General features: G+C 42.3%; 1 protein-coding gene across 1 annotated transcript in view; it reads left to right on the top strand.

Moving 5' to 3' along the window:
- Nucleotides 1-6: 6 nt before the first annotated feature.
- DYNC1H1 (dynein cytoplasmic 1 heavy chain 1) overlaps nucleotides 7-12,294 on the top strand; it is a 45,507-nt gene continuing 33,219 nt past the window's right edge. Inside the window, exons 1-18 of the mRNA XM_041476403.1 lie at nucleotides 7-341; nucleotides 2,845-2,932; nucleotides 3,515-3,688; nucleotides 3,916-4,171; nucleotides 5,086-5,272; nucleotides 5,448-5,719; nucleotides 5,829-6,056; nucleotides 6,535-7,611; nucleotides 7,927-8,106; nucleotides 9,044-9,193; nucleotides 9,461-9,607; nucleotides 9,754-9,894; nucleotides 10,032-10,208; nucleotides 10,322-10,432; nucleotides 10,515-10,634; nucleotides 10,863-11,102; nucleotides 11,616-11,771; nucleotides 12,141-12,254. Coding sequence (XP_041332337.1) covers nucleotides 71-341; nucleotides 2,845-2,932; nucleotides 3,515-3,688; nucleotides 3,916-4,171; nucleotides 5,086-5,272; nucleotides 5,448-5,719; nucleotides 5,829-6,056; nucleotides 6,535-7,611; nucleotides 7,927-8,106; nucleotides 9,044-9,193; nucleotides 9,461-9,607; nucleotides 9,754-9,894; nucleotides 10,032-10,208; nucleotides 10,322-10,432; nucleotides 10,515-10,634; nucleotides 10,863-11,102; nucleotides 11,616-11,771; nucleotides 12,141-12,254 — 4,089 coding nt within the window. The 5' untranslated portion in view covers nucleotides 7-70. The remainder of the gene's footprint in view (nucleotides 342-2,844; nucleotides 2,933-3,514; nucleotides 3,689-3,915; nucleotides 4,172-5,085; nucleotides 5,273-5,447; nucleotides 5,720-5,828; nucleotides 6,057-6,534; nucleotides 7,612-7,926; nucleotides 8,107-9,043; nucleotides 9,194-9,460; nucleotides 9,608-9,753; nucleotides 9,895-10,031; nucleotides 10,209-10,321; nucleotides 10,433-10,514; nucleotides 10,635-10,862; nucleotides 11,103-11,615; nucleotides 11,772-12,140; nucleotides 12,255-12,294) is intronic.

Below are 12,294 nucleotides of genomic sequence, written 5' to 3' on the forward strand. Positions count from 1 at the left end.
CGGGCGGGCTCAGCCGGGGCGCGGCCGGGCGGGCGGAGCGCGGTGCCGGCCGGTGTCCCTCTGCCTCGGCATGTCCGACTCCGGTGGCGGCGGGGGCGGCGGCCCCGGCGGCGAGGAAGGCGGCATGGAGGTGTCGGGCTCGGCGGTGCAGAACGTGGCCGACGTGTCGGTGCTGCAGAAGCACCTGCGCAAGCTGGTGCCGCTGCTGCTGGAGGATGGCGGCGAGGCGCCGGCGGCGCTGGAAGCGGCGTTGGAGGAGAAGGGCGCCGTGGAGCATATGCGCAAGTTCCTCTCCGACCCGCAGGTCCACACGGTGCTGGTGGAGCGCTCCACACTCAAAGGTGAGGCGGGAGCGGAGACGCCGCGGTGGCAAAATGGCCGCTGCCGGCCGCGGCCGCCGCCCTGCCGCGGGTGGGAGGGGCGCGCCTCCGCCGCGGCCGCGCTCCGCCTCAGCGCGGCCCCGGCCGGGAGTGCCGGGCCGGGCACTGCGGACCCGCTCCGCCTCAGCGCGGCCCCGGCCGGGAGTGCCGGGCCGGGCACTGCGGACCCGCTCCGCCTCAGCGCGGCCCCGGCCGGAGTACCGGGCCGGGCACCGCGGGTTCGCTGTCGGGCTCGGGCGGTGGCGGCACAGCCTGGGCTGCGGGCGGGTCCCGCTGGCCGCCGCCCGACCCGGCCCGGCCTCCCCCGCCGCCTTTGTTCCGCGGTCCGGGGCCCGGGTGGATGTGCGGCGGGGCTGCGGGCTCGCTGTGGGCGCAGATCCGAGCGTGCTGAGGCCGCGGCCGGTTCTGCTTAGAAAGGCACCCAAAGTGCTTCGTCAGTCGGCCGTGGCACCGCTCCTGCGGCAGCCGGGCTGCTCGGGAAGTGACCTCCTGGGCGAGGCTGATAGCCGCTCTGAAACAGAACGAGAGCGCCAAAACCGCGGATAAGGGGAAAAAAATAACCCCAGTCTCAATCGACCTGTAAAAAGCGGTTTCATGGTTAATTAGGGAGTTCCTGTAATTGACAGAGGAAGATGTGGACCTTGCCGTGCCTTTGTTTAGTTATCAAAGCCTGGTGGCCGTGGTGCTTGCGCTCAGAACCGCTTCAGATGCTGCATGAAATACTGCAGCCAAGCTGAGTCTGTGGCTCGAGGGTCTTTGTTACTCATGTGCTGCTGTAACTGTTTATTTCGAAAATGACTTGTCAACAAATCTGTTACTAAATAGGCTCCTAGTGTCACAGAATGCAGCCTAATAAATAGTGACAATATACAGCAAAGTTTCATCAAAAATGCAGGCTTTTACTGTTAAAGAAGCTCCTACAGTCTGTAAATGGCTACCTGCCTGCCGGCATGAGCTTGCAAAATTCTGTTAAACTTCTGAATCGCTGCTCCTAGTATGCTGGTGGTTCTGTTCCTGTATATGTCAAATCCTAATAAAATCATATTTCATATTGCATTATTTAACATGTCAGCAGAAACATGGAAATTTAACATCCTGATATATGCCCTGCAGTTGCTGCGCACAGAGAGAAACATCAAGAGGGTTCTTTCATTCAGTGTCTATTAGTTGTAAACTTCAGATGTTGCTTAAAAATACCCCATCGTTGTTTATTTTTTGCCTGTATCCAGATTATCCTCCTCTTTCCCCTTCCAAAGTTTGAGACGTCTTTTTCAGTAGGGTTAATTTTCTCAAAGAGAACAAAAGAACAGCTGTCTTTATGAATTCATATACAGTGTTAAATAAGGTTTAAAGAAAACCATTAATACTAATGCAGATGATTCCTGCATTTTTGCTATGCCTGGATCACGAGAATGGTTTTCCCTCGTTCAGGTTGGAAATACTATAGTGGTGATCAGTTATCTCCAGGCTCATGGCATGGATATTGTTATATATGTATGCATAAAAAGAAATTGAGAGACTCATTACCTGTTAAAAGCCAAATACTAATTTATGATGCACAGATGCCATTTCTGTCCATGTCTTCTGGTTTAATAGCAGTTATTTGGGCAAAGTGGATTTTGTGAATGACAGCCAGGTGTTCAAACTTAACAGTTCTGAAATCTCCAGCAGCATATGGAGAGCTCTGATGCTTAAAAACAGCATTATTATTGAAGCTTGTCCATGGACTGCATATCATGAAGTAGATTATTGATTACAAGTGCAATAAATCAGAAACCTTATTTCTGCATAGTGCAAGCTGCTCTCTGGTGTCACCAGCTCCCCAGCCTGCAGGGGACAGAGCAGGACAGAGTCTGCTATAATGTGTGCAGTGAGAGTGTGTCCCCCAACCGGGAGTAACCTTCTGCACTGAAATCACTGCATTGCAGCACGGCTGCCTGCATCCTCAGCAATTACATCATCTGTGATGCACTGGCTGTGCTAATGCCTGAGTACTTCCCACGGCTTGGCTTTTTGTTCTGTCAAGAGATTTCTTTGTTGTTGTTCAGAGTTTAATTTCCAAATAATTTTAGAGTAGATGTCTGAAAATACAAAGCCACCTCTGAAAGAAAAAAGCAGCTGTTTAATGTTCTCACTGAAGCATAGTTGTCCTGGCAACATATCTCTGCAAATAAATGCACATTCTGCATTGCACATTTCTCTCTCAGAATGTGAGTTATAATTCACTTACTGTAATGCTTTATTATTTTTATAGCAACCTAAATCTTAATGGAGTTTTGTTTAAAGACAATGAACCCATTCTACATCTGAGAGATATTGCAAAGCTACATTTGACCTAATTTAGTTAATTAAGTTGGCGTGGAGCTTAAAGGTTAGAAAATAGTCTGGTAATAGCAGAAGGTAGTTGAGAAGGAGTGGCAGATGTGTTAGAAATTGTTTCTTACATACTATATTTTTTCTGCAGAGGATGTGGGAGATGAAGGAGAAGAGGAAAAAGAGTTCATTTCCTACAGTATCAGCACTGACATTCATTATGGAATAAAGTCAAACAGGTGAATTAGTAAAATAGATCTTAACATTTTTACTCCATATATGTAAAACTTGTATAAGCAAATTTACCTCCTTTACCTACAAATTTACCGTTGGTTTACCTATTGCTTTCAGGCAGTGTTTTTATTCAAGCTTGTCAAGGCAGAGGTTCTGATGAAAAAAGGGTGTGTCATGAGGCTGAAAGGAGTGGACCTAGGACTTCTAGCTATGGGGTTAAAGAAACAAAGTTTTATTTTGGCATACATGCAGCTGTAACGTGCACAACGTGGGTTCAATATTCTTTGTTTATGTCTCTTAGATATTTGTCCCTTATATTGAGGAATATTTGATCCTGAAGCTCTGTAAATTGTGTTTTGTCTTTAGTGTGCCCCGTTTCAGAGTCCTTATCGATAGCTCAGCTTGCTCATTGCTGAAAGTAAAGATGTATTTATTTGGAAGGCTTGTATTCAAGTCTCTTAGAAAAAAGATTGTGAAGTAGGATGATACAGATTGCCATTTGACTCCTAAACTTGCAGTCAGCTTTAAGCTATTGTGTCACTTCAGTGTCAGATGATTGGTTAGTAACTCTGTTCTCTGTTCCATAGCCTGGCGTTCATTAAACGCACAGCAGTGATCGATGCCGACAAACCAGTGTCTTCCCAGCTCAGAGTGCTCACTCTCAGTGAAGATTCTCCATATGAAACATTGCACTCTTTCATTAGCAATGCTGTTGCTCCCTTCTTCAAGTCCTATATCAGAGAATCTGGCAAAGCAGACAGGTAATTCAGTATAAATACTGCATTTCTGTGCTAATGAACTAAAGTGTTTAATGATTTAAAAAAAGTAACAAACAACAGTGACTCTTCATGGTGAATCCCATGGCTGGTTTAAGCACACAGTTGGTATCATGCTGTTGCTGACTTTGGGGAAGCAGTTCATGTCTAAATGTGTTATGTATGGTTTTTTGGTTTGCCTTCTTATATCTGAAACATCTGTGCTTTTTCAGGGATGGAGATAAAATGGCTCCTTCAGTTGAGAAAAAGATTGCAGAGCTTGAAATGGGCCTCTTGCATTTGCAACAGAATATTGAAATTCCAGAGATCAGTCTGCCCATTCATGCAACCATTACTAATGTTGCCAAGCAGTGTTATGAACGTGGAGAAAAACCAAAAGTCACAGATTTTGGTGAGAAGGCTGAGGATCCATTGTTCCTTAATCAGTTACAGTCTGGAGTCAACCGCTGGATTAGAGAAATACAAAAGGTAACCAAATAAAGAGCAGGGGGGAAAAAGCAACTAAGTAATAAGAACTTCTTTGTAGTACTGTGTATCTTCACAGTTTACATTGTAAAATGCTGCTTGTGCAGGATGCTCTGAAGATCTGAGACCAGGTTTTTGAGTCACCAGAGACATTGGTCTAAATTAGTCTAAGTCTAATCTAAAATTAGGCTAAGCCTAGTCTAAGTTTGGAATCTAGTCTGAATTGTTCGACAAATAACCAAGAGTATGACTTTGTTTTACATTGTAGACTCAAGTAACTGGCAATAATCCTGTGGATTTTGTGACTGTTCTTCAGATCTTTACAGCAGATTGAGAGGAACACATCTGATTGGCCTGTTTTGCTATTTGGTCCTGGTGCATCCACAGCCACTTCACAATGGTTGCTCCAGCCCTATCTTGTAATCTCATACTTCTGCCTGTTACTTTTCAAAAGAGCTGCTGCTTTGCTGGTGTTACTCAAAAGCAACATCTGAGATACTAGTCTGGCTTTCTTGCCTTTGTGAGCACAGAAGATGCCTATTGCTCATGGAACAGTGTTGTCTTTTCTTACTTAAGAGCATAAAATGTTTGTTATCTTGCCTGGCTCATCTGCCTTTAACCAGAATACAGACACTCTCAGGAAAGCAGGAAAGTGACATTTTTAGGCTGTGCTGAAGATTATTACATCAGGGTTCTAAAACCAACCTTTAGGATCTCTGGAATTACACTTGTCACATGTTGCATACAGTTCCTACACTTTTCAAAGAATGAGTGCCAAAACTGTCTGAGGTTGGGTTATGAAAACCTGGCAGTTGTTGCATGTTCCAATTATATTTATAACAGCAAGTTTTTACAGTTGAAGCATATAAATTAAATGCTTTTCTCTCTCCCATCTCTTTCTCTCCATTACTTTGAAGGTGACCAAATTAGATCGAGATCCTGCATCAGGCACTGCATTACAGGAGATAAGCTTCTGGTTAAATTTGGAAAGGGCTCTGTACCGCATTCAGGAAAAACGTGAAAGTCCAGAAGTTCTGCTGACTCTGGACATTCTGAAACATGGCAAACGTTTCCATGCGACTGTCAGCTTTGATACTGACACAGGTAAAATATCTGTTCAATAACATTTTTCTCTAATGTCCTACAGAACTTAAACTGTTAAAAAACCTGAACGTTGTGGTACAAAGAGCTGTGCTGTTTAGAGGACCCTTGGACTAGTTACAGATAGAGATTTTGGTCAATGAAATGAAAAGTTATATTCAAAATCTTTTCCATTTAGGTCTGAAACAGGCGCTGGAAACTGTGAATGACTATAATCCACTGATGAAAGACTTTCCACTCAATGACTTGCTGTCTGCTACAGAGCTGGACAAAATCAGGCAGGCCCTTGTTGCAATATTTACCCATTTGAGAAAAATCAGGAACACAAAATACCCAATCCAAAGGGCATTGCGTTTAGTGGAGGCTATTTCAAGAGATCTGAGCTCTCAGCTGCTTAAAGTGTTGGGAACCAGAAAACTGATGCACGTGGCCTATGAAGAATTTGAAAAGGTATGTTCATGGCTTTGTGATACTGATTGCTGTATTTTTGCTTTGGACAGTGACTTTCAGGAAGCATTTAATTTGGGAATTAAATTTCCTGTGCTAAAACTTTTTTCAGGTAATGGTTGCATGCTTTGAAGTATTCCAAACCTGGGATGATGAATATGAGAAGCTACAAGTTCTGCTGAGAGATATCGTGAAGAGAAAAAGGGAAGAGAACCTGAAGATGGTGTGGCGCATCAATCCTGCTCACAGGAAGCTCCAGAGTCGTCTTGATCAAATGAGGAAATTCAGGCGTCAGCATGAGCAGCTGAGAGCAGTCATTGTGAGAGTCTTGCGACCTCAGGTAGTGTAGTCTTGGTTGTTACCAAACAGAAAATCTGTGTGGCTTCTTCAAGAGTGTTACTGTTACTTGAAGTTACCAACACAAATGTAGTGTAACATTCAGTTTCCACATTTAGTTTTGAACCCTTGCTAATAGGCTTAGCTTTAATTCTGACTTGCGTTGCATAATACATGCTTGTGTTAATAAACTCAGCAAGTCTAGACATAACACAGAGGAGATTAATAAATGTTTAAATCCTTGAACTTGGCTAAACCACAGCGGAAAATGAGATTATGCTGCACTGTAGTGGAAGTTTGTAAAGTAACTGTGATGCCCTGTTCCTACTGGAAGTTAATTCTGAAGCATGACTGAAAGTTTGTTAAGAATTTATCACTGATTGGTAGGGGATATGTGCAGTATTTTTTAGAACCAACTGCATTTTGCTACTTCCAGGGAAATTTTGAAGTATCCAACTCACTAAACTGTGATCCTAATGTAGGTAACAGCTGTTGCCCAGCAAAATCAAGGAGAGGTACCTGAACCACAGGATATGAAAGTAGCAGAAGTCCTTTTTGATGCTGCAGATGCTAATGCAATTGAAGAAGTCAATCTCGCTTATGAGAATGTTAAGGAAGTAGATGGATTAGATGTTTCCAAAGAAGGTACAGAAGCCTGGGAGGCAGCAATGAAGCGCTACGATGAAAGAATTGATAGAGTTGAAACAAGGATAACAGCCCGTTTGAGAGACCAGCTCGGTACAGCAAAGAATGCCAATGAAATGTTCAGAATCTTCTCCCGCTTTAACGCCTTGTTTGTCAGACCTCACATTCGCGGTGCCATTCGTGAGTACCAAACGCAGTTGATCCAGCGTGTGAAGGATGATATCGAGTCTCTTCATGACAAGTTTAAAGTACAATACCCACAGAGTCAAGCATGTAAAATGAGTCACGTTCGTGACTTGCCTCCTGTGTCTGGGTCTATAATTTGGGCAAAACAGATCGACAGGCAGCTCACCGCTTACATGAAGCGTGTGGAGGATGTCCTTGGCAAAGGCTGGGAGAACCATGTGGAAGGTCAGAAGCTAAAGCAGGATGGAGATAGCTTTCGTATGAAGCTCAACACTCAAGAGATCTTTGATGACTGGGCAAGAAAAGTTCAGCAACGCAACCTTGGTGTGTCCGGTCGCATTTTCACCATCGAAAGCACTCGTGTTCGAGGTCGAACTGGAAATGTCCTGAAACTCAAAGTCAACTTCCTCCCAGAAATAATTACACTTTCAAAAGAAGTCCGAAACCTGAAGTGGCTTGGTTTCCGTGTCCCACTAGCAATTGTCAACAAAGCTCACCAAGCAAACCAGCTCTATCCATTTGCTATTTCTCTCATTGAAAGTGTCCGCACATATGAGCGAACATGTGAGAAAGTAGAAGAGCGTAATACTATCTCACTGCTGGTTGCTGGCTTGAAGAAAGAGGTGCAGGCTTTGATTGCAGAAGGAATTGCACTCGTGTGGGAATCATACAAGCTTGATCCATATGTACAGCGCTTGGCTGAGACTGTCTTCAGTTTCCAGGAAAAGGTTTGTGTTTTGTGTCAAAACTTTTACATTTATAATTCAGTAATGTGTTGTTACCCAAAAGTGTCATTGTATAGCTGAGAAACAGTTCTGCAGCTCTTGGTTTAAGTAGCTGGTTGAGTCAGCACAAATTGGCCAACCGGATGGATCTTTTAGTAGTGCTAAAATTGCTAGTAGCAGTACTGTTTTCATTTGATAATGCTAAAATCGATGGATTGCTGCATTAAAATAAAGATACATGATTAACCATTACTGAATTATTGTTTCCTTGATCTAACCTGTCAAACTAAACATCCCATTTTTCCTAAACTGTCTTAGGTGGATGATCTGCTCATTATTGAAGAGAAGATAGACCTGGAAGTGAGATCATTGGAAACCTGCATGTATGATCACAAGACTTTCTCCGAAATCTTGAACAGAGTTCAGAAAGCTGTGGATGATTTAAATCTTCATTCATACTCAAATTTGCCAATCTGGGTCAATAAATTGGATATGGAGGTAGGTTTGAGATCCAGGAGTAGTATATGTTTAGAGGTAACATTTTATTCAGGTGGAAAATATATTTCAATTATTGTCTTCATAGTCAGCCAGGGAGACTTTTCTTCATAGTCACACGAGAGACTAAATTCTCATTCCCTGAAAATTTCAGTGTGTTTTTGATATGCAGAAGATGCAAGACGTGTGTTGGTGTTTTTTTACTGTTGACTTTTGGGATCAGTTAATTCAAGGGGAGTTTTGTCTTTTGAAGAAAAAAGTTTGATACAGTTTGATGGCCTAGAGGATGCTGGGGAGCAAGGTAGATAAAGGGTGGTGGAAATTTGCTATCTTGGTAGCAAAGACTTGTTGCCATCGTATTGTTTGCTTCTGCCTATTAAGTTTGAGGTTAATGGTCACTAGGCCAACTTCAATATGGATAAAATTGTTTAATTTTAAACATTAAAGTCCATGAGGGATGAGGAGAAGCTTTGAATTATATTCAGTGCAAATTTACTAAAACTCCTAAACCTCTTTAATCATGGAATGGTTTGAGTTGGTATAGACCTTAGAGATGATCTAGTTGCAGCCCTCATGCCATGGGCAGTGATGCCACTGATTAAGTAGCTCAAAGCCCCATCCAGCTTGGTCTGGAACACTTCCAGGGATGGGGCATCCATAACTTCTCTGAGCAACCTGTGCCAGTGCCTCACCACTCTTAATACCTAATCTAAACCTCCTGTCTTTCAATTTAAAGCCATTATTCCCTGTCTTATTGCTACAAGCCCTAGTAAATAGGCCCTCCAATTCTTATAAGCCCTTTCTGGTGCTGGAATGGCTTAGTAAAGGAGCACTTGGTTCTTTGAGGTGCTGTAGTGTGTCTGTCAGAATATATTGATAGTGGGGATCTTCATGCAGTGAATATGCAAGTTGTCCCTCCAACGTGCTTCATTTTCTTTAGATTGAAAGAATCCTAGGTGTTCGTTTGCAAGCTGGACTTAGGGCCTGGACCCAGGTTCTTCTGGGACAAGCAGATGACAAAGCAGAAGTTGACATGGATACAGATGCTCCTCAAGTGAGCCATAAGCCTGGTGGTGAACCCAAGATCAAAGTAAGTTTTCCTGTGGGTTTTTTTGCATTAGATTTTTTTGGTTGGCTGAGGTTTTTTTCCGTATTGTCAATTAACTAAAGCAGAAATTATTTCTGAGGTCTATATGGTAGATAAATATGTCTTCTTCCATCTGTTTTTGGAGAAATATTTTCCTTTTCCCATTTAAGTGCAAGTTGACTTTTAAAAAATACTTCTTGAAGCCCAAAATTCTTGTCTATATGTAGCAGTATCTGCCAGTAATACTGCGTGTTTTTACTATTTCTGCAGAACATTGTACATGAACTAAGAATAACCAACCAGGTGATATACTTGAATCCACCAATTGAAGACTGTAGATACAAACTTTACCAAGAAATGTTTTCTTGGAAAATGGTAATCCTGTCACTGCCAAGAATTCAAAGCCAGAGATACCAGGTAAGTGTAATGAAGCTGTATCTAAGTCTGAGCAATTACTTTCACTTAGCAATTAACTGTCCTCAATATATTAGTGTGTTGATCTAAAACCAAACCTGAGTGCCCTGGAAATTAATGTATATCACAAGTATAACTGTGGTTCTTAGGTTGGAGTGCATTATGAGCTGTCTGAGGAAGAGAAGTTCTATCGCAATGCATTGACAAGGATGCCTGATGGCCCTGCAGCTCTGGAGGAGTCATACTCAGCTGTCATGGGAATTGTGACTGAAGTGGAGCAGTATGTCAAGGTAGGAGACTAACAGGATATAATGGAACAGCTAAAATTAACATGGACTTTCAGTTTTCCTGGGGACTGAACACGTGGAAACACGTGTTTTGGAATATACTGGAGAAGTTCTGAATATTGTGAAATACCTCCGTTTAGGTTTGGCTGCAATACCAGTGTCTGTGGGACATGCAGGCTGAAAACATATACAACCGTCTTGGAGAAGACCTGAATAAGTGGCAGGCCCTTTTGGTTCAGATAAGAAAGGCAAGAGGAACATTTGACAATGCAGAAACCAGAAAGGAGTTTGGACCTGTTGTCATAGACTATGGCAAGGTGAGAAATCTTAATTATTTGTTGTGATAAATGCATTGAATTTCAGAATAGGTGTGTAACAGAAAAACAACAAGGGTGACAAATTACTATTATGTAACATTATTCACTTGTAGGTACAATCAAAGGTGAACTTGAAGTATGACTCCTGGCACAAGGAGGTGCTCAGCAAATTTGGCCAAATGCTTGGTCAGAATATGACAGAATTTCATTCACAAATTTCTAAGGTAAGAAAAGTCTTAATTTCAGTTTTTCACTTTCAGATCAACTGTTGTAGAGCGCTAAAACACTGATTTGTGCCCTTAACAGTCCCGTCAAGAGCTGGAGCAGCATTCTGTGGACACTGCTAGCACATCAGATGCTGTGACATTCATCACATATGTGCAGTCCTTGAAACGTAAAATCAAACAGTTTGAAAAGCAAGTTGAGGTATGTTTGTTGTCTTTTGCTAATGTTTCTGACTTGTGGAAATGTCAGGCTTAGCTCATAACAAGCAGCTTCATCATAAAATGATACTCAAGTTCTCTTAAAAGCAGATTTGAACTTCATATTCTGAAAAATCCTGTGAGCTCTATAGTGAGCATTTATTAAAGTATGTTAATTTAGCATTGCAGATTAAGTTTTGTGTTTTTAACTTCAAACCACTGTGTCTTGTAGCTTTATCGCAATGGTCAGCGCTTGCTTGAAAAACAAAGGTTCCAGTTCCCTTCCTCTTGGCTGTACATTGACAACATTGAAGGAGAATGGGGCGCCTTCAATGACATTATGCGTAGGAAGGATTCTGCCATTCAACAACAAGTAGCAAATCTGCAGATGAAAATAGTTCAGGAGGATCGTGCAGTGGAGAGCCGAACAACTGACTTGCTGACAGACTGGGAGAAAACAAAGCCTGTAACAGTAAGTAGTGATGGCTATTACTCAGTGAATGAGGTAGATTTTCTGCATTCAGTTTGTTTTTATGCTTTTTTTGCAGTTTTTCATTTTAGATGATAGTAAAAGTCTTTTTAAGGGTTCCATAATAACCTGCCAGTGTGTTGATTTTTAGCAATAGTTGCAGAGGGAAATTTACCATTAAAACATAGGCCTCTCTTAGGTGCAGAAAAGTAAATTACTTCATTGACAAAGAGAGCTTTGTCTGAAACAAGTATGTGTCAGAAGTATGCATGTAGGAGGATTCAGAAGCAAGATGCTTTTTGCCTTTTTTTTTCCTGAAATGCTTTTTAGTAAAGCAAAAAGCTGCATGTAAAAATGAAATAAGACTGATTATGGAATAGTATGTTGTGTTATTGTCAGCAAAATGGAAATGTAAAAAAATGAGACAAACCGACATTTATATTTAGTCCCTACTTTTAACTTGCCTTCAGCGTAACTGTAGGATTATTGGATTAATGTACTCCATGCAAACTTTAGGGAAATCTGCGTCCAGAAGAGGCTCTTCAAGCTCTTACCATTTACGAAGGAAAATTCGGCAGGCTGAAGGATGACCGTGAGAAGTGTGCCAAGGCCAAGGAAGCTCTGGAACTTACAGATACTGGACTGCTCAGTGGCAGTGAAGAACGCGTCCAGGTACAACCTGCTCACACACCTGCTTGCCAGTTTTGGATAGAAATGTTTCAGTTCCATCGTTTTCTCCCTCAGGACAGTGACTTGTAGTGTGTGCTGTACTAATGTCAGGGCACAGTCTCCACACTGACTCAGGTGTAGCCTTCAGAGCTTCTCTGTGATCTCTTCCTTGACTGTCTTATTATTTTGAAACTGTTATGTGAGCTGAGATGGAAAATTTCATCGTGGTCACTTGCTGTTGCAGTTCTGTCAAACTGGCAAACTATCCAAAGATCTTTGATGGATTAGAAGTATTTTGTTTAACTCACCCATGCTATTGACTTTGAAGGAATTAGGAATAACTGCTGATGTTTGATACGTTCTTTATTACAGGTAGCCCTTGAAGAGCTGCAAGATCTCAAAGGTGTCTGGTCTGAACTCTCTAAGGTCTGGGAACAAATTGATCAAATGAAAGAACAACCCTGGGTTTCAGTACAGCCTCGCAAGGTACTTCACTTTTGTGTACATTAACAATATAACTGCCACA

Source organism: Pyrgilauda ruficollis, unplaced genomic scaffold, assembly GCF_017590135.1.
Source record: "Pyrgilauda ruficollis isolate IOZ18807 unplaced genomic scaffold, ASM1759013v1 scaffold38, whole genome shotgun sequence".
NCBI lineage: Eukaryota > Metazoa > Chordata > Aves > Passeriformes > Passeridae > Pyrgilauda > Pyrgilauda ruficollis.